The sequence below is a fragment of the Zalophus californianus genome, chromosome 10 (genome assembly GCF_009762305.2).
Source record: "Zalophus californianus isolate mZalCal1 chromosome 10, mZalCal1.pri.v2, whole genome shotgun sequence".
Lineage (NCBI taxonomy): Eukaryota > Metazoa > Chordata > Mammalia > Carnivora > Otariidae > Zalophus > Zalophus californianus.
Genome location: NC_045604.1, coordinates 100,242,714 through 100,264,127, shown reverse-complemented (window position 1 = coordinate 100,264,127; position 21,414 = coordinate 100,242,714). Strand labels below are relative to the sequence as shown.

Sequence of the window (21,414 nt, the reverse complement as noted above, 5' to 3'; positions counted from 1 at the left end):
GATCCATTTTCAGTTAATTTTTGTACATGCTTTGAAATACAGGTCTAAGTTTCTTATTTTAAATACGGATATCTAGGGGCACTTGGGTGACTCAGTCAGTTAAGCGTGTACCTTAGGCTCAGGTCATGATCCCAGTGCCCTGGGATCAAGCCCTGCATTGAGCTCTCTGCTCAGTGGGGAGCCTGCTTCTCCCTCTCCCCTCTGCCTGCCATTGCCCTGCTTGTGCTCTCTGTGTGTCTGTCATATCAATAAAATCTTTAAAAATAAATAAATAAAAATGGATATCCAATTTTCCAGCACTATTTGTTGAAGAGACCATCTTTTACCCCATTGAATTGCCTTGAAACCTTTGTCAAAATCAGCTGACCATAAGTGAAAAGGTTTATTTCCGGCCATTTTATTCTGTTTCATTAACATATATGCCTATCCTTTGAGACCAGCTACTGGAAGTCTTAAAAGTTTGTTCTTCTTGTTCAAATTGCTTTGGTTATGGATTTTGATAAGAATAGCATTGAATGTATTGCTCAATCTGGGAAAACTGCCATCTTAACAATACATAAACGTGGGATGTATCTTTATTTGGAGCTTGAATTTCTTTGTTGTGTATCTATGAGTGGATCTCTTTATATTTATAGTAATTAGAATTTACTGAGCTCTTTGGAGATATAGATTGTTTTTCCTGAAAATTTGAGGCTTTGGACATTATTTCTTTGAGTATTTTTTCTGCCCCTTTCCCTCTCTTCTCTGATTCTAGGAATCTGTGTTGGTGTACTTGTCCACAAGTCTCTGAGGTACTCTCCACTTTTCTTCCTTTTTTCTTCCTGTTCTTCAGATTAGATCATTTCTATGGGTCTATTTTCAAGTTCATGGATTCTTCCTTCTGCTAGCTCTCATCCTATCTGCCTTTGAGCCCTTCTAATGAATTTTTCATTTCAGGACTATTCAATTTCAGAGTTTTCTTGTTCATATTATTTATTTATATTTTATATTTTATATATAAATGCAAATCAAAACCACAATATAATAACACTTCACACCTTTCCACACACTAGGATGACTATAATTTAAAAAGATTGACAGTATTAAGTTCAGTGAACATGAAGAGACACTGGAAATTTCATGTATTGCTTGTAGGAATGTCAAAAGGCACGACCACTTTGGAAAATCAATTTGGTGGTTTCTTAAATAGTTAAACCTACACTTAATGGTAGAAGCTAATAATCTCATTCTTAGGGATGTATGAGGAGAAATGGAAATATATTTCCATATAATGCTCCATTTTCACAGGAGCATTACTCATAGTAACCAGAAACTAGAAACAACCAAATTATCCATCAACTGGTGAATAAATGAACAAAATGTGATGTCTGCAGGCAATAGAATGTTGCTCAGCAACAAAAGGAACAAACTATACATGTTACAATATGATTGAACCTCAAAAAAGGTACACTAAGGAAAGTAGCCAGACAAAAAAACTATACATATTTTAAAACTATATTTATAGGAAAATTCTAGAAAAGTCAAATCTCTAGACACAGGAGGCAAATTACCCTAGTATAATTATCTGGGTCAAGGAGTGGGAGTAAAAATGTATCATAAATGGGCACATAGGAGCTTTTTAGGGTAATGACAATGTTCTGGAACTGCATTGTGGTGATAATTTCACAGCTGTATAAACTTACTAAAAGTCACTGGATCATATGCTTACAATGGGTAAATTTTATAGTATGTAAATTATATATCAATTAAACTGTTAAAAAATTTGATAAGGCTGTAAGGAAAAGTTACAGGCCCATCTTACTCATGACCACAATACAAAAGTTGTACCCAGAACATTAATGAACCAAACCCATCAATATATAAAAAAGGATATTGTATTACCATTAGATTGTGTTATTCCAGGAATGCAAGGTTGGTCAAACATTCAAAATTGGCCAATGCAGTTGTCCCATCAGCTTGTGTTGGGTCAATGGTGAGGGTTCTGCTACCTGACTCTGTGTGCTCACTTGGCTTACTAGTTGCCTATTTCCCCAGGTAGTTTTGGGGCGCCCAGACCCCTGGCTCAGGGGTATCTTCAATGGAAACATGGATGGGATTCTGTGTCTCGACTGTGAGGTGCATGCCTACTTCTGCCTCGGTCAGGTGGAATAGAACTTTGGCTTTGGCTCTAAGCAGATGGGTTTCCCCACAGTTAATTTTCCAGAAAAGCGGGAGATGATCTTCCAGTGCTCGTGTTTACTGACCATTGCTGTGGTTGAGCTAATGTTGGTGATGGAGTTGTCCATAAGTTGGCAGTGATCCTAGGAAGGAACCCATAGTACAGTAGCACTAAAAAGTCCATGGGAACTCATGCATAATGTTTAAAGAAGACTTCTGTGGAGGAAACCTTCAGTGTGGCCACTTTTTTGTGTTATTGTAGAATATTTAACTCACCTACAGAAGCAAGAAAATAAGTGGATGGGCGAAACTGATAAGATATGTTAAGCATACACAATGCGTAATCTATTAGCTTGTGAGAGAGGACATGAGTAGGGATGTGTGGTTAGTGGGTAAAACTAGGAAAAAGCAAGGAGGGGCACCTGGTAGCTCAGTTGGTTAAGCATCCAACTCTTGACATCAGCTCAGGTCTTGATCTCAGAGTTGTGAGTTCAAGCCCCACATTGGGCTCCATGGTAGACATGGAAACTGCTTTAAAAAAAAGAGAGAGAGAGAGAGAGAAAGGAAAAGCAAGGAAGGGCTTACCATGGACTGTTCTAAGTAACACCTGAACATACGTCCCTGACCACCTTTCTTAGAACATTTACTAAAAAGGTCCTATAATTGTGAAACCTTCTTCTGTCCCTCTGAGATGTATATGTATGTCCTACAACTCCAGAGTGTCTTTCTCAAGAACCTGAAAGCCATTCCTTTAAAATATAATCCCCAGGAAAGTAGGGCCTCTGTCTCCCAGTCCCTGTACAAGGAAAGAATCCTATCTTAGAGAGTTGCCAGCAACAGACACAGCTGGCTTCGTCAACATTTACACTAACCCACCCTTTGTAATCTCTCACTTTTCTGCCTCTGCTAACCCCTGCTTGCCCCCCTCCCCAATTCCTTATTCTCCTGTTAAAATACCCAGTCACCTCTGCGCAAATCAGGATTGGGTTCACGTTCAGTGTGGATGCTCTTCTCTACTGCAATAGGGATGTAAATTTGAGATTTACTGTTTAAAAGCTGTCCTTACTGTTTAAAATCTGTCCTTAGCACTCTTGAATTGGTATCTGACTGTGCTTATCTTTGACATTATAAAATTGGGGGACAGGAGGAGAGTGGGGTGGGGATGTTATGGGGGCCTCTGGGAGCTGAAGTTCTATTCACGAGAATGATGGTTACACAAGTGTCTGCTTTGAGTCTTCGAGCTGCCCATTTTTGATTTGCCAACATTTCTGTAGATGTGTTATAGTTCCTCATTTTTAAAAGGGTTAAAAAAAGAATAATTGGATCTGCTTCTCCCCAGAGGCTAGGGCTTCATGAATTGCTTTGTAAGAATGTGAACGTAAATGCCGTTCATTATTAGCTTCAGGAGAAAAATTGTGCTGACTTGGGTATTGCTGTTACGATTCATTGAGGAAGAATATAGATTTTTATGTATTAATGACTTTTTGAGAAGCCACTCATATTAGATTTTAAAACGTTTGATGCAGAATCTTTCCACATACTAATGGTTTCTTTACATTTCCTGAAGTGTGTGTATTATAGCGTAGGAAACTCAGGGAGTAATATCCTGGTAAATCTTGGACTTTGAAGGATGTTGCATACTCCTGTTATTTTTTGTTTTTTCTTTAATTTTTAATAATAGCAAACGTCTATATAGTGCTTACTCTGTGGTCAGGCCTAAGTGCATTACATAGATATTATTAACCCATTTAATCCTCAAGAAAACTCTATAAGGTAGATACTATTTTTTTATCTCTAGAAATAATGAAACTGAGGACCAGAGAAGTTAAACTACTGGACTGGCCACTGTGCATAGTGGGTTGGTTTCCTGGGCTGCTTGCTGCAGATGGTGGGCCATAGCTCTATTTTTATATACGGTTTGGCCATTGTCTATTTGCGTATTATTTGCATACTCAGTTCAAGATCACACAGTCAATAGTGGTAGAGCTGGACTTTGAGCCATGTGGTCAGACCCCCAAATTCATGTTCTTTTTTAAAAAAATTTATTTGAGAGGGAATGAGAGAGAGAGAGAGCATGCATGAGTGATGGGGAGGGGCAAAGGGAGAGGGAGAAGCAGACTCCCCACTGAGCAGGGAGCCCCATGTGGGACTCCATCCCAGACCCCTGGGATCATGACCTGAGCTGAAGGCAGATGCTTAACCGACTGAGCCACCCAGGCACCAACCCGTCCAACCAAAATTCATGTTAACCAACAGGCTATGTTGTCTTATAAATGCTAAATGAATAATTTTATTGCATATGGTAAAATAATAATGCGTTGTGCAGTTTAAAACATATATAGGATTAAAATAAGAGTGAGAGTCTGAGTATGCAAATAGTCAGTGGTCAAACCATATATAAAAATAGAGCTATGACCCACAATCTATAGCAACCGGCCCAGGAAACCAGCCCATTATGCACAGTGGCCAGTCCAAGAATCAAGCTTCTATCTCAGACTGGAGATCAGACAGCTAACTTCCAGCAACTGGCCCAGGAAGCTAAATGATAACAAACAGTAACAATTGGCCCCAAATGACCAGGATTTGATGAAAACCTGACAGCTTCCTTAATTTTTGTCCCCATTTCAATTTAGGACCAATCAAAGAAGGTGAAATATGCTCCTCTTGCCAATCATATGGAATGCCTCCTTCTGATGATCCCATCTACAGCTTCCCCAAGTCAACAGTCTCCCCTCAGGGCCTATGATCCTCTCTTTCATAATTCATTCTCTTGCTGGTTCCTGCTTACATCCCCTCTGCATACCAACCCTTCCCAAGCTTCTAGTCAGAATTTATTTCCCCCTTAGACCACCAAGGCCAGTCTTGGTCTCCAGCCCCAAATAATGAATGAACTTTGGAAGAAACTTCTAAAAACAGCCTCACAACTTCTTTCCGGGGGGCTGTATGCCTGTATCCCCCGGGGCCATTCAAGGGAAGGCCTGGTCAGGATTTGTTCTGAAAATACAAAGGAAGAAGGACTATTTGACTTTCAAAATTCCTGTTCCAACTGTGAGATCCTGCAGTTTCCTGATTAGACAGAATGAAGGATGGAGCCTGGCATTTATCCATTAAAGCAATGACGAGTAGGTCTAATTTGTGGTATCTCTAACTGATAGTTTGCATTTTAAGGTTAAGATATTTTATTGCTTCCAGATGGTCAGCTAACTTCCAGCCAGAGGAACGTTATAGCCGAGTTTAAGAATAGCTATGACGCAAAGAGAGATTTTAATTATCATGTAAAGGATCTAATTAAAAAGACATACAGTAGTCGGCTTTTCACATGCTCAAGCCCATAAAAATCAGTAGTTTAAAAAATTACCTTGAGAAAGAAATTGGAAAATTATTCAATTTGAAGCAGAGACACTTGAGGAATTTCTCAAATTGGGGAACCAGAGTTAGGTTAACTGCTTATTCCTAGAGACCTTGATTTCCATGTTGTTCCTTCCCTTCTGCTTAATGGCAAAAACTGGTGGAGGTTCAAGTCTTTTTCTTCTTTGTTAGTCTGCGTCTGGAATAAGGCAGATTAATTTCTTGGTCTCAGAACTTCACATCTCTGTGTTGAGATCCAGATTCTTCCACTTACTGGGTGACCTTGGGCAAAGCACATAACCTCTCTGAGCCTCAGCTTTCTGGTGTGTAAAATGGTAAGCCCTCTCCTGAGGGTTTCTGGAGCATATCATGAGACAATGAGTTAGCTATTGTGATCTGCAGAGTTTTAGAATGAGGCCAAGGACTCTGGAAGACAGGTACCTAGCAGGAATTCTACAGAAAGGTATTTGACAATGTACTGTTTCCTCTGTGACTTCCTCTCCCTGACTCTTGAGCTCTGCAACACAGAGATATTTTTCAAGAGGAGCAGTGGAGTTTGTAGCAGGGCTGGGGAGAGAGTCCTGCTGCAGGCAAACTGAGCTCTTTGGACTTAATGATTTGGACCCAGGTGGCTACTGACATGTGATATGGTGATGTTGAATAGACATCATCTTCCCATGATGCCCCCGGCACTTCCCTACATCAGGACCTCCTGATCTACCCAGCCCCATTTCCTCCATTTGTACCTGGGGCCAGTGCTGGAACAAAAAGCTGCAAATGGCCAGCAAAACTCAACTTAAAACCTGTCCCATCCACCTTCTTCCTCTTTGTGGCCTCCAGTCATCCTAAAGTCTCCATTCTCTCCCCACACTACCTCTCTTTCTCCTTTCCCGTTTGATCCAGGGAATTAGTTTGATTTGAATAAACTTGAGGTCTCCAAATATGTTAACCCTTTTCTTGGAGGGTGAAGTTACTACAGCCCAGTCTTCTTTTTTTTTTTTTTTTTTTAAAGATTTTATTTATTTGACAGAGAGAGACAGAGAGAGAGAGGGAACACAAGCAGGGGGAGTGGGAGAGGGAGAAGCAGGCTTTCCGCTGAGCAGGGAGCCCGATGCGGGCTCGATCCCAGGACCCCAGGATCATGAACTGAGCCAAAGGCAGATGCCTAATGACTGAGCCACCCAGCTGCCCCATGCCCAGTCTTCTTTATAGCTCTGTGGAGTGCAATGAGGCTTGGCCAGGTGCTATGAAGAAAGAAAGACATCCCGCCTTCTGCGGCTCTGGGTTGGAAACCCTAATTTATTGGGCACCAAGGCTGTTCTCCTGATAAACACAAGGCAACCCAACAACAGACCTGCAACTTGTGGACTCTTTCCACTTCTGCTTTCTACCTTCAATTGTTGGTCACATTATTTAGTTAAAAGGAGTTAGAGGAGACCTGGAGGGATCATTAGGGAAGAATGAGCCCTGGTCTCTCCTCCCATGAATCAGTGGGCCCCAGGACAGACATTCCATTTTCTGGACTTGGTAGAACCCATAAGGCAGAAAGTTGGTCCAAGTCGAAGAATGTTTAATTTGTTAACTTGAGTGACTGTAATAGCCTTGCCCAGAACCCAGTGGGGGTTGTAGATAGCTAATAACTCCCTAGAATATCTTTTCCTTTATTTCTACCTTTCCTTTCTTCCTTCCTGCCTGCTATGTTCAGAGGTCAGATTTAAAAGAATGAGAAGGTTCTAGACCATACCTCTTTTCCCCCAGAGACAAAGCCCAGAGCCCTAACTAATGCAGCAGGTGTCAGCCACATGCAGAAGCCCAGGCTAGTTCACGTAACAATTGTGGACAAGAAGCTTCCAGTAATTAGGGTAAGTAGCTCTGATAACTAGGAAAGGGCAAGTCACTCCCTACTGCCAAACACACAGAAGAGTGGGATTTGTGTCTAGAACATATAAAGAACTCTCACAACTCAGTGAAATAATACACAATCCATTAAAAAAATAGGAAAAAGACTTGAACAAATATTTCATGAAGGAAGATTTATGGATGACCTACAAGCATATGAAAAGATAGATGTTTATCGTCATTTGTCATGATGCAATTTAAAATTGCAATGAGATACCGTTTCATACCCACTGAAATGGCTAAGAGGAAAAAGACTTACCATACAAAAGCATTGGTGAGGATGTGGAAGAACTGAATCTCTCATATGTTGCTGATGGGGACTTAAAATGGTACAGCCCCTCTTGAAGGCAGTTTTGCTGTTTCTGATGAAGTTAAACATACATTTGTCATATCTGCCCGTGATTCTCCTCCTAGGCAGTTACCCAAGAGAAATGAAAACATATGTCCACACAAAGACTGGATGGATGTTCATAGCAGTTTCATTCATACTAGCAAAAACTGGAAACAACCTGATTTCCATCAACAGATGAATAGATAAATAAATTGGAATATCTCCATACAATGGAATATTACTTAGCAAGAAAAAAAGAATGGATTATTGACACATGTTACAATATGAATGAATCTCAAAATGATTATTCTATGTGAAAGAAGCCAGTCAGGCCAAAAACAAAGTATGTATTGTTTAATTTTTTTTTTTTATAAAGAAAACAAATGAGTGTCTTCCTGGGGCTGGAGAAATTGACCACAGAGGCGCATGAGGGAACTTTTGGGGGGTGATGAAGATATTTTCTATCTCATAAGGGGATCCTGACATTTGCGACAACATGGATAAACCTGGAGAATGTTATGCTAAATGAAACAGCCAGACACAGAAGTAGAAATAACTGCATGATCTCACTTACTGGTGCAATCCAAAAAAGTGAAGTACATAGAAGCAGAGATAAAAATAATAGTTAATAGGGGTGGGGAGATGGGGAAAACAGGGAGATGTTGATCCAAGGATACAAATTTACAGTTATGTAGGATGACTAAGTCTAGAGATCCAATGTACAGCATAATGATTGTAATTAACAATACTGTATAGAATATGGGAAATTTGCTGAAAGTGTAGATTTCAGGTGCTTTTATCACACAAAAAGGTAACGATGTGAGAAGATATGTTAATTAGCTTGACTGTAGTAATCAGTTCACTATGTATATGTATATGAGATCACATTGTACACCTAAATATATACAGTTTTTATTAAAAAATAAATAAATAAGTCACTGACTAAATAAAAAAATATTCTTTATCTTGAAAGTGACGATTGTTACAGGAGTGGATGTATTTGTTAAAACTCACTGAAGTGTACATTTAAAACTGACACCTTTGGTTATATGTAATTCACACCTCAATAAAATTGGTTTTTTTAAAAAGGGGAAAGCACAACTCTAAACCCAAACCAATGAGCAACAACCAAAAATATTGCTAAGACTTCTGAGTGGGCTGAGGAATATGCCTGGGCGGGGGGGGCAGTAATCAGAACTCACAGGAGGAAGGCAAATCAGCTGTGCCAAAATCAGTTTTTGGTGTTTCTCTGAGAAGAATTTGTTTCCAGCAGAATTTCCCCGCCATAGTAGCATGCACATAGCTGTCTGTCTGCATCTAAAATAGTGGGGTGGCTGGTGCAGATTGAAGGACAGACGGCAGGCAGGTAGTTCTACATAAAATCACATCTATCATGCTAAGAGTAAAACCAAGTTACTTTTAAGTGACAGACGATAATGGGAAATCAGGCTTTTCTGAGCTCAGAGAATGTCAGCTAACCTGCCTTGATAGGCCTGCCTTGAGACATGAATATTCTAAGCTTAGGGATGCTATTAGGGGGCTGGAAGGCTCAGGGCAGATGCTCTGATGTTGGCTTTACGGATACCCGCAAAGAAATTCTCCTGTGTATTGGACACAAGTTTTCACCTCCTATCAGATTCAAATATCTCCTTTCTTCCTTTCTACAAGAATAAAAGGCTGGATGTGCAACCACAAATACAAATCAAATCGCAGTGGAACTACTCCAGATTTCAGGCTGAAGGACGTCCACCACGGCCCCTGGGGGGCACCTGCATGACCCATTCAGACCAGAGGTTGTTCGTTTATTTCTTCAGGTCATTAATTCACTCCCTCACTCGGCAGATATTCCTTGTGAAGCTTCTGCATGTAAAGTGTCCGAGACAGACAGCATGTTTCTGACACTGTCTCTCACAGTCCATTTGGTGAGAGACATGTGAACGAGTAATTACAATGTGATATGATCATTGAGGTGAGTGTTCAGGAAGCTCTGAGAATACAGACAAAGGAGTAACTCACACAATCTAGGGAATTAGGAAAGATTTTGCCCACACCTAAGGGCACGTGCACACACTCAGGGGGTTACTTCCCAGACAGAGGTGCCAAGGGCCAGTTTGGCGAGAGAGTCCCGAACTTTGACCTTCCCTGAAACAATCCATGTGAAGATATCACCCGTGGTTTCTCTAGATCCATTTAAGGCTGAAAGTACCAGAAAAATGAGGAAAGGAGGAAGGTTGTTTATAGTCTCTCCAGTTCTGGGATGAAAAGGATGGGCAATCTTATTTCCTTCACCCAGCAAAGGTATGAGCCATCTTCTGGGTAGGAAGAAAATAGCACGTTGGTGTAATTTATTCATTCATCTCACTTTTTAATGTGCGTGGACGGGCTTAGTGATTGCCATGATGCAATCGTACACATACATTTTCCCCAAATCCACAAGGTGCCGGGATCGGGTTACATCATTCTTGATTTTCATTCTTTGTTCTGCCTTGCCTTTTTCCTTTTCCTCTTTGAGGGACCCCACCTCCTTGTCCTCCTAGGCAAAAAGATCAATAAGAAAAAATGTCATTCGCAAATTTTGCAGTGACATTCTGAAAATGCAGGTTAATAGCAGCATGCTCTGGGGCCGACTGTAGTGAGAGAAAGGAGGCTTCTGCTCTGTCCCTGACTTCTCTGACATGCCTCTCCCCTCCCAGTTGTGGGGTTTTGAGATCTACCCACATGGGTGTGTAGTAAAGATGAAAAGTAGTTAAGGCTTAGCTCTGGGGCAGGGTGTGCTGAAGTGGAGTACACATATACCTCTGATGAAACCTGAGAAAAATGAGGTGGTCTATGGATGGGCGTATTTTGTGAAAAAGTTAAATCACTTAAAGGGCATTACGGGCACATACAACTTACAAAACAGGGCTATGAAAAAAGGTGGCAGCCTGTGATGGTTCAAAGCATGAACGCTCGAGTTAGACTGCTTGGGTTCAAATCCTGGCTCTTCTACTTATCAGCTCTTGGAACTCTGTGCCTCAGTTTCCTTGTTTGTTAAATGGGCACGATAATAATAGCCCCTCCCGTATAGAGTTCTTATGAGGATTAAAACCCAGTTAGTGCATGTGAAAGATCAGTAAGTTACATAAGTGACACATTAAATAAGTTAAAACACATGTGTTGAAAGCATGACACATAGTAAGCATCTGGTAAAATTCCCCTTATTATTTCATGGATCTTACTATTTCAAATGTAGCTACTTGAAAAGAGAAGTGGGTTTGTTTAAATAAAGAAGTTCTCTACATAATGACACAGTTGGTACTTAAACATGAAAACATTGGCGAATCTATCCACAGTACGGAAGGTTAGGGTGACCGTAATGAACATAACCCCCCAATTCAGCATCTTAAAGTACAAGAAATTTATTATTTTCTTCACAGTGGAGGACAGACATTTCCAGCAAGCAGGTGGTTTTGCTCCATGTGGTGTTTCAGAGCCCCAGGGTCCTTTAGTCTGGAGGGTCTACCTGCCCTGCAAGTTTCCTCATCACCTTCATGGTTACTAACGGGCCGGTTACCACCTTTGGGGTCTCGCACACAGGAAAGGGGAAGGAAGGCTGGCAGCTATCTTCAAGTCTCTGGCCAGGAAGGGGCCACCCCACTGCAGCTCACAATCCTTTGGCTAAAACTTACTCCCATGAGACTGGGAAGAGCCGTGTAGCTGGGCCCCCAGTTTGGATGGACAGCTAGCTGACTCTGAATGCAAGTGATAGAAGTTTGGGAAATACTGCTCTTGGGGTTGGTGGGGGGATTCTTCTTAGGACCGAGGTCAAGGAGCAAGATAGCAGTTAAGGGAAGGGCCAATGAGTTTTAGGCCCCCTGCCACTTAACACTGAGCTTTACTTCTGGGAAAAGTAAACTTCTGTGTTACATACTCTGTTATATACAGTTGCCCTTGAGTTGGCGGTGCCTGGGGCATGATGGATGGGACTGTGATGGGCAGAATAATTCACCCCCCCAAGACCCACAAAGATGTTATCACCCTAATCCCCTGAACCCATGAATATATTGATGTACATTGCAAAGGGTCTTTGCAGACATGGTTAAGATTGAAGACCCTGAGATGGGAAATTAGCCTGGATTTTCCAGGTGGGTCCAATCTAATCCTTTGAGTCCTTATAGATAGAGAATATTTTCTGGCTGCCATCAGAGAGCCAGAGATGGTGGTAAGAATTCAGACTGAACCAATTGGCTTGAAGATGGAGGAAGGGGGGCCATGAGCCAAGGGGTGCAGGCAGCCTCCAGAAGCCTGAAAAATGCAAGGAAATGTATTCTTCCCCAGAAGCCCCAGAAAGGAATGCAGCCTGCCAGACACTTTGATCTGAGCTCAGTGAGATCCGTGTTGGACTTCTGATCTACAGAACTAGAAGACCAACTTGTGTTGTTTTAAGCCTTTAAAGTTTGTGGATACAGGTCTCTGTATCCCTTGGTTTGGAAGAAATAGTGAAGCAGGAGCATGGAGACATGGAAAAATGTTGGCTGGAAATCCAAGGGTTTTAAGCACGAGGTGACAAGGACAGCCAGGCAAAGGTGAGCAACCTCAGAGAATCTTACCCTTAGAAGTACTGGGGGGAGGACATTAGACTTCTTGCAGCAACTACAATGGAGGATCATAAAGGAAAAGGTGACCCAGGGGCCTGGGGAACTTGGGGGACAATCAGTTTACATGTCCTTGGCCATGAAGCAAGGTAAAGCTAGCCAAGACAAAATCCCACCAACTTCTATGCATCCCGAAAATTTCATCTTCACCGTGAGAATTCCAGTAGCCTTGTTCTCTCTCGGAATTCTTGCAGAGTATTTGGGGCTGTTGCACGTGGATGCTTTCCTGGGAGTTTTCTCCAAACGAGCTGTTGCATTCAGCAAGCTAGCCCAGGAAGCTGTAGTTTCAAAGGCCACCTCCTGAGGCTGCAGGAAACGATCCAGCAGAGCTAATCTTGAGCCCAGCCTACCACCCATGACAGAAAAGCTGCTGGGCTGTATTGGTCAGTAAGTATGTAATGAGAAAGGCGTCGTGGGGTATAGGAAGACACATTTCCTATGGCTCCGGTGCATAGGTTCGCAGGTATCAAGTTGTGAACAAAGGAAGATGTGTAGAAAACACCCAGAAATGGAATTCTAGTCCTTGCAAAAGAGCATGGGGATTAATGGTTTAACAAATACCTTCAACTCACCTGCCTCTGACCCTGAGCACCCACACCTGCTCTTGTTAACTGGAGCAGGACTAAGCAGGTAGGACTAGAGCTGGTGTGGGGCTGAGCGGGATAAGGGAGTGCGCCGGGGCACTGCGGGGTGGAGGGACTTCATTGCTGTCCCTCTCACAGATGGTTTGAGCCCCTGGCCATCTACTTCGTTTCTGAGCTGCCTCGTCCACTCAGGCCAGAGTCCCGCCGAGCAGCATCCACATCACACAATACCTGTGGGGCCCATGGTGGGGAAAGCCTAGTCTCTCGGCCTCTTCTCCACACGCTCATGCTCACCCCAAAGCCAAAGCAAGAAGGGTCCAAGAAGGGCTTTTATTCACAGTAACATCAGGCGATGGACAGACAGTGAAAAGTTGCTTTTGAGTTCCTTATTCACACTTTCCCTCTTCTTTTCACTTAGAACCAATGACAGACAATCTTTTGGTTGTTCATTAAATGAACAGATGAATGGATAAGGAAGATGTGGTATATGGTGGAATACTACGCAGCTGTGTAAAGGATGAGAGCTTGCCATTTGCAACAATTCAGATGGACCTAGAGGGTATTATGCTCAATGAAATAAGTCAGACTGAGAAAGACAAATATATGATTTCACTCATCTGTGGAATCTAGAAAAAAAACGCCAAATGAATAAAAAAACAAAAAGCAGAATCAGACCTATAAATACCAAGAACAAACTGATGGTTGCCAGAGGGGGGTGGGCAAAATGGGTCAAGGGGCGTGGGAGATACAGGCTTCCAGTAATGGAATGGGTAAGTCATGGGAATAAAAGGCATAAAATGGCCTAAGAATATAGCCAATGGTATTATAATAGCATGGTATGGAGACAGACCATAACTATGCTTGTGGTGAACATAATAATGTAGAAACTTATCCAGTCACCATGCTGTGCTCCTGAAACAAATGTTAACATTGTGCGTCAGCCATAGTAAAAAAAAAAAAAAAAAAAAAGTTGCAGATATAAATAAAATAGAAGCTTGGGCATACAAAGCACCAGAGTGAGGTCCATGTACATTTGAGAAGAGCATTTCCAGGCCTTGGCATTTTCAATGGAGCTGTCCTTGGGAGGGGTGTGGGGTCCCTGAGCAAAAATAAGAAGGAGCCTGGGGGCAGGGAGGAGGGAAGGGGAGTCCCCAGAGTAGCTAGTTGCACAGGGCCTCCTGAAACACTGTGACTCTGTGAACAACAGGCCCGGGACACCAGATCCCCGCGGTTAGGCAGAGTTATTTCTCCTAAGTGCAACTCAATAATTTTGGTGTTATAATGTATTTGTGACCTACCTCTCCTCCTAGACAATAAACCCCACAATTCCCGGCACACAACGGTCCATGACAAGTATTTGAGAAATGTTCAATTACTGAACAAATCGATGAATAGGCAGGTACTTTGTAGATTGGTAGATATATCTGTGGATAATTTGTCAATAGAAAGGCATCCGGAGTTCTCTGATAGGGCTTCCCAGAGGGCTGGGAGGCTAAGCTGGGCCTTAAAATGGTCTTTGAGTTTTAGGAGGAATCCAACTTCTAACAGAAAGGGAGCATTTTAGTGAAAATGTATCCCCAGGGTTTCCATGCAAGTTGACCAATAGACGACTATTGCTTTTTAATGGTGGACCCTACCAGGAAAAGATGTGAGACGTGTATGCCCATTATATATGTGGTTCTTTAGAAATTATGTGCATGTGTGACTCTGCATATATTAAATATCAGTAGCTTTTGATTTGTTTCTTATTTTGGATAGCAGTTGAATATTTTCTTCCTACACCCCAGTGGGTTGCCTCGTGTGCCCATCTTGGAAGCCCACATACTCCCGACTGGTTGGTGATTGCCAGGGGCATGGGGATAGGTGGTACATTGGCAAAATGAGTGAAGGGGGTCCAAAGGTACCCACTGCCAGTTATAAAGTAAATAAATCATCGGGGATGTAAATGTACATCATGTTGACTGTTGACTGTAGTTAATACTGTATTGTATATTTGAAAGTTGCCGAGAGAGAAGATCATAAAAGTTCTCATCACATGAAAAAATATCTGTAACTCTGTATGGTGACAGGTGACAGACTAACTGTGCTGATCGTTTCACAACGTACACAAAGAGCAAATCATTATGTTGCACACCTGAAACTAATATAATGATATATGTCAATTCTATCTTATTAAAGAAATCAAATAAAACCCCCAGTTTCTGTTGCTCAGGGTTTTATGGGAAAAAATGATAGCTCCACCCCTTGCTTCCAGCAAGAGTAAGTAGCTTGGCAAAACCTCTGTAGAGAGATGAGCCCCTGTTCTTCCTGATGAACCTCCAACTCTTTCTAGCTTCTGTGACAGACCAGGGTGAGATGTGAGAGATTTTTAACAGGCAAGGAAAGGTGACACAGAGAAGTCAGCGTTGCGCATCATGTGAGCCATGGTGGATGAGTGAAAAATGTATGTGGGATTGAAATCCTTCGTGAACCGTTGACAGAAATACATCTATCGCCTTCCTTTCAGTTGGCTAAACAAACCAACAAACATGCCGATAAACCTCTTTTTAAAAGTATCTGTAGTTTAACTGAGTTTTATGATTGGGAAAGATTTTTGGAGCCCTCCAAAAGTCGAGAACTGATTTGCTTCTTGGTAACAGGTGGACTAGAGCCAGGATCTCCTGGTGAACAGGCCGCAGAGGCTTGGAGGTGTTGTTTTGTTGGTTTTACAAGCTGGATTGGGGCAAGTGGTGTGTAGATGGATGGCAGTCATTGAGGGAGCTCGCCCACCCCTCTGGGAGCCTCTGGTTCCAGGACTGTAGGTGGGTCCTTTTGTCTCTGTGTATGTGGTTTAAATGGCTAAGTGTGTTCCTTCCAGGCCTGATGATTTCCTCAGCAGGCAGAACCTGTTCAATTCAGTTCCTTCGTATTAGTTCAACCTTCATCCCTACAAGCTGCTGGCCTTTGTCCGGAGTCTTCTTTCTTCCATCAACATATGCAAACAACTAGAGAGTTCTACCAACCTCAAGGCTCAGCCTTGAGCCACTGATTTTTATTGGCATACAATAAATATTGACTTGATTATGTTTTTGCATATCCAACATATTCCGGGCAGGTTTTTAAATTTTTGGTGTCTCTGACCACCATTGAGAATCTGTTGGAGGTTGGGGGGCTGACCCCTCAGAAAAATGCCCATATGACACACATGTATACATTTTTGTATCGGATTGAGGGGTGTTTACGGACTTCTGAAGTCTACCCTGGGCACCTCTTGGTGGGGGGCGGAGCTGGTTAGGATCATGGAATTAAGAATTAAGGATCCAGTTCAAGTTAGATACCACCAACTGGTAAGGTCTCCAAGCTTTGGGTGATGGCGTTTTCCCTAAGCGCACTCTCTTGCTTGGAGGCGTGGGTGCAAGAAAGAAGATGGTGAGATTAATTCAGAGGCGGAGATGGCTGGGCTGGGGACTTTGGGAGCATACACACAACAGAGTGTGTGAACTGTGGCCACTACTGGGAAAGTGTTTGAAATAAACAAGTAATCAGAGCTAAAGAGTAACCAGGAAGGGCAGGGAAGGAACTCAGGAGGGATTGGAAGGGGATGTAATGTATGGTGATTAACATAACATAATAATAAAATCAATCAATCAATCAAATCAAATAGAAAGGAAAGTCGGAGTGTCAGTCTTGGCATTTCATAAAGGTAGAATTCAGATCAGAAAGCATTATGAGATAAAAGGGTACTTGATAATGATTAAAGCTGCAGTGCATGTTAAAAAGAAATGGGGACCATCTACATACAGGCAGGGAGCGTTCTCCTGGATGTCTTGTTTTATGAAAATAGAAAAAATGTATAAAGAAAGAAGGGGGGAGCATATGAATGTGTATATGTGTTCATTTTTAAAAAATAAAAGAATAAGTCTATTTTTAAAAAAAGGGGATGGAAGGGCTTGGGTACTTGGGAGGGAGACAGGGGTTGCTGGTGGCTGGAGAATACGTCTGTTTGGAATTGTGAGTGGGAAATTTTCGTGCAGGATTGCGGGAGTGGATCACTTCTCTGTGATGACAGGGCTCAGGATGTGAGCCTGACAGTGGGTCACTCATGGACTTCAGCATGTCAGATGTCATTTAGGAATGGAGAAGTTTTCCAGGATGCTTGTGGAAGGGGAGGAGAGAAGCCTCTAAGAAGCATGATAAGATCATCAGTTAATTGGGGCCAGGGACCTCTCCTGCTTCGGGGGTGGGGGGAAGAAATCTCTCTGAATTTGCATCTTATGTGGAAACATCTCTATTGCTCAGAGGGTGTTCCCTCTACTTTGCTTCCTGTCTCCTACTCCCAAATAGGCACATGCTTGGGAGTCAAACCCACCTGCGTTTACAGCCACTCATTTCTGGGGGACCCTAGCCCTGTGTCTCAGCCTCCCTGGCTTCAGTCTTGCAGCTGAGTAAATGTTGGAAAATGATTTTTGCAGAAGTTTCCACTGATTGTGCTAGCTTCCATCTGGGTCCTCGGTGAGATATTGTGGGGACCCTGACTGCCCCGGCGCCTGTCATGTCACAGCTACCCATTAACTCAGGTTTCTAGGCCCTTGGCTCCTTTCCTGCCCAACAGGTGTGGCTAGAAATGGTCCCTTGGGGCTTTTTATATGTGGCTTTTTCATTTAACTCTTTTGTATTCACTTTTTGTAGGCGATATAAGGAAAAAAAAAAAAAAAAACCAGGAAGATTCGATTGAACCCAGGCACCGAGTTCCAAGGGAATAAAAAATTTAAAAATCGTTTTTTTTCATGCACTTTTCTGTTAAAAAACGAGTTAAAATAATAAATAAGCAAGAAAAGCCAAAACCCCCAAAACCCAATAGTAAAAAGAAAAACTTCAGTGAGATCGAAACGGTGAGGTGGAAACCACCAGATTCATTGGCCTTTACGGCCCGATCTTTATTAGTTGGCAGTCTGGGTTCATTTTTAGGCCCAAGGAATTAAGTGGATCAAGAAGGGTCTTTGAATTCTAGCCTTTCAAGCGCCTGGCTTTGAAAAGAGGAACAGCTCGTGGAAATCCAGTAGCCAGAATATGCTTCTTATGATAAAATGTGGGTGGGCACAAACACTGTGACTTGGACGGTTAGAATTTTCACACGGAGACAGCCCCTCCCCCCCCCCCCCCCCCCCCCCCAGCCCACTAACGCGCGGCCTGGCTCCCAAAGTAACAGAATCCGAGTCTCCAGGCCAGATTTTCCCTCTAGCCATTCCCGGCCACGCAAAGCGGAGCTGCGAGCACACAGAAAGGGATGTCTTCATCGCCTCCCGGGATGGAACAAACCCGCCAGCTCGGGGAGTGCTGAGAACCAGAGGGTTCCTCCGACGCCGGCAGCAGCCAACATGACTTGACTGCCCCCATCCCGCGCGGTCCCTACTCTCCAGGCTCCCCCACCCTTTCCGGGTGCGCGCGCACGAGCCGGCGAGCCAGGAGCTGTGCGCCTGGCAGTCTGCGGGCGGCGGCGGCCGCCCGGCTCGTGGGGAGAGCGGTGGCCAGGGGCGGCGGCGGAGGAGCTGGCGCCGCAGCCGGTCCCCTCGGGCCGCGCCCCGCCCTCCGCCGCCACCTGCGCGTCCCCTCCGGGGCTCTCCAAGCCGGGGCCAGGGCCGTGTGGGCTCTCGGTGCCGCAGCGGCAGTATCGCGGCGTCCGCCAATTAGGAGACTCGGCGTTTGGCTCCGTGGCGCGCGGGACGAGCGGCGCTGCCCGTTCTGGCGAGCGAGGGGGCGCCGCCGCGCTCCCCGCGACGTTTTAGGAGGGGTAGAGAACTGCTGTGACTTTTGAGGTCCGACTCCTCCTTCCGGCCAGCCTCGCGACGCGCCAGCTTGGGGCGAGGCCATTGTGACCGGCAGGCCCCGAAGGCTCACTGCGTGGGGCTGGGGCTTGGAACGTGTCCGGGCGCCCGCGGCGCTGTGCGCGCTGGTGAGTTTGGTGGCGGGGTGGGGTGTCCCCGGCGCGAGGGGCGGAGAGGACGTCGCGCTCTGCCCCTTGGCCCGCCCCCTAGTGCTGCCCCCACTTTGAGAGTAATTGAGACTTGAGCGTGACTGCGGAGCCGCAAGGATGCGGGCGCCGGGCGCGGGCTTTCCCTCTGCCGGGCGTGAATGAGCGGGTCGGTGAGCGGAACAAAGGCGCCCGCCCCGGGGAGTGGGTCCTGGGCTGAAGACCGCGGGCCGCGCGCCGCGACGGCCGCCTGCGGACGAGGGTGGTGGCCGTGCGGCCCGAGGCGCGGCGCGCTCCCCCGCGGGCGGGCGGCAAACCCTGAGCCCGGCACCTGCGCGCCGCTCCCGCCGCGGCGCCGGGGCAGCTCCGCTCCCGGCGACGCCGAGGTCTAGCGGCGAGCCACTTGCTGGTGCCGCGGAGAGACTCACGGCCCCCGGCCCTTCGCCGAGAAGCGGAGGCGCCCGGAAAGGGCCGCGCGCCGTGAACTGAGCAGGCGTCTCCGGGAGCACTTCTGCACACCGAGGGCTTCCATGTGAGCGATTTCGCTCTCCCTCTGAACGCCCCGTCCTCCCAGCCGTCCCGCTGCCGGAGCATCCGCGCTGCGGGGCCAGGAGCCTCTGGGCTCCCCGCCGGCCGTCCGGAGTGTGAGGCTCACACGGCCCCCGGCTGCCCCGCGCCTCGCCGGAGCCCGAGGGGGCGCGGGTCCGGGGCGAGGGCCGGCCGGGCGTGTTTGATGGCTTCACTGAGAAGAGTCAAAGTGCTGCTGGTGTTGAACTTGATCGCGGTGGCCGGCTTCGTGCTCTTCCTGGCCAAGTGCCGGCCCATCTCTGTGCGCAGCGGGGACGCCTTCCACGAGATTCGGCCGCGCGCCGAGGCGGCCAACCTTAGCGCGCACAGCGCCAGCCCCATCCAGGATGCGGTCCTGAAGCGCCTCTCGCTGCTCGAGGACATCGTCTATCGGCAACTGAATGGTAAGGACACCCGCCGGCGCCCACGGGGCTCTGAGCGGGCGGGCCGGGCCCCGGTAAACCCCTGGGGCCCTGCGCGCGGTGCCTGGGGAGTGGGGGGAGCCGATACCTCCTGGCTCCCGCAGGCTCCCTCTTACCCTTTCTAACCTGTCTTGGTCAGGAGGCCGGGGCTGCTGGAAAGAATTACCTGCTTCTTCTGTGCCCCAGCTGTAAGTTTGCTTTTATTGCGGAAACATGTCAGCCCAGCTGGCTCCCCGTTCCCTCCTGGCGACTCGAGCCCGAGTGCAGAAACTAACTAGTCGCGCGGCCAAATGGAACTGGAGGCTCAGGCCGGCCGACTTGGAGGAAATAGCTCGTGCAGCTTAGCGTTTGGTGGGGTCAGACAGGGAGGGACACTGGCGGGCTTAACTGTCTGCAAAGTCAAGACCTCAGGTCTGGAGCTCATGCGCTTCGGTAATAAGTTGGATGACTATGTCATCTCCCCGGGAGGTGGGCTGCGCAGCTAATAATGAGGACTCCTCCCTTCCTGCTGCCTCCGTGGAGGCTGCTATTAAAAACACACCCGGTTTCTCGCCGGAGAGCTGCCTGAGGGCGATTGTTAAAGTTCCTGGTGGGTTGGGGAAGCAGCGTTTCAGAGTGCAGCAAAGCGAGGCGTGCCGTCCAATTAATGGCAATTGTCAGAATCTGTCCCATGTAAAACGTTCTCCTCAGTGCTTCTGGAGAAGGGGGGACTTTTGATGTGCCCTGGTCACGTCTGGCCCAGGGACTGATGGGTCAATGGACACTTGCTGTCCCCAAGGTCAGAGTGCAAATCACCTGAGTACAAGGAGTATTGGTGGTCCATAGGGCTGGCATCCAAGGCAGATCCAAGGCTGCCACCTCCCTTCCTGAGCTTCTAACTCGTGTTCTCATGATAATTCCAGAACTACAAATAAGCATAAAGATAATGATAACAATAGTAATAATTGGTATAATTTTTGCTCCCCAGTGATCCCTGCTGGGTCCTTCTAGGTGGGATGTGGTCAGATCTCTGAGCACCCTCTGAAATATCGCCTTGGTCTTCTTGATGTCATGTCACAAGTGTCCAGGGGATGCTTTGAACTTGTATCTGCCCTGGGTATTTGCAATCCCCAGTTTGTTTCCAGACAAATTAGAAGCTTATGGGGTGGGCCTTTGATTCTACTCAGATACCTGCCAAAGACCCACCCATAGGACCCAAAAGAGAGAGTTCAAGATAGCCCGGGTCTCACTGTAAGGCTCCACATAGGGACACAAGTCGTTTTAGTATTGGTTTCCGTTAGGAAACGAAATATGGTAGAGCCACACTCCCACGTGCTCCAAAGAGGAGTAATTAAAATGTGAATGGTATTTACTAAGTGCGCAGACATGCAGGGACTCATTTAGTCTTTATAGCAACCCCAGGAGATAGGTGCTGATACTGCCTGCTGAGGAGTGGAGCTGAGAATTGAACTTGGATGGTCTGTTCCAGAATTGAGGTTCTTAGCTGCGGCACCAGTCTGCCTCAATCTTTGGCATGTGTCAG

General features: G+C 45.6%; 1 protein-coding gene across 1 annotated transcript in view; it reads left to right on the top strand.

Annotated features, from left to right (window-relative positions):
* Nucleotides 1–19,606: 19,606 nt before the first annotated feature.
* The window catches only part of GALNT17 (polypeptide N-acetylgalactosaminyltransferase 17), a 458,315-nt gene continuing 456,507 nt past the window's right edge, over nucleotides 19,607–21,414 (top strand). Inside the window, exon 1 of the mRNA XM_027613677.2 lies at nucleotides 19,607–19,874. Within this exon, the coding sequence (XP_027469478.1) occupies nucleotides 19,637–19,874 (238 nt within the window). The 5' untranslated portion in view covers nucleotides 19,607–19,636. The remainder of the gene's footprint in view (nucleotides 19,875–21,414) is intronic.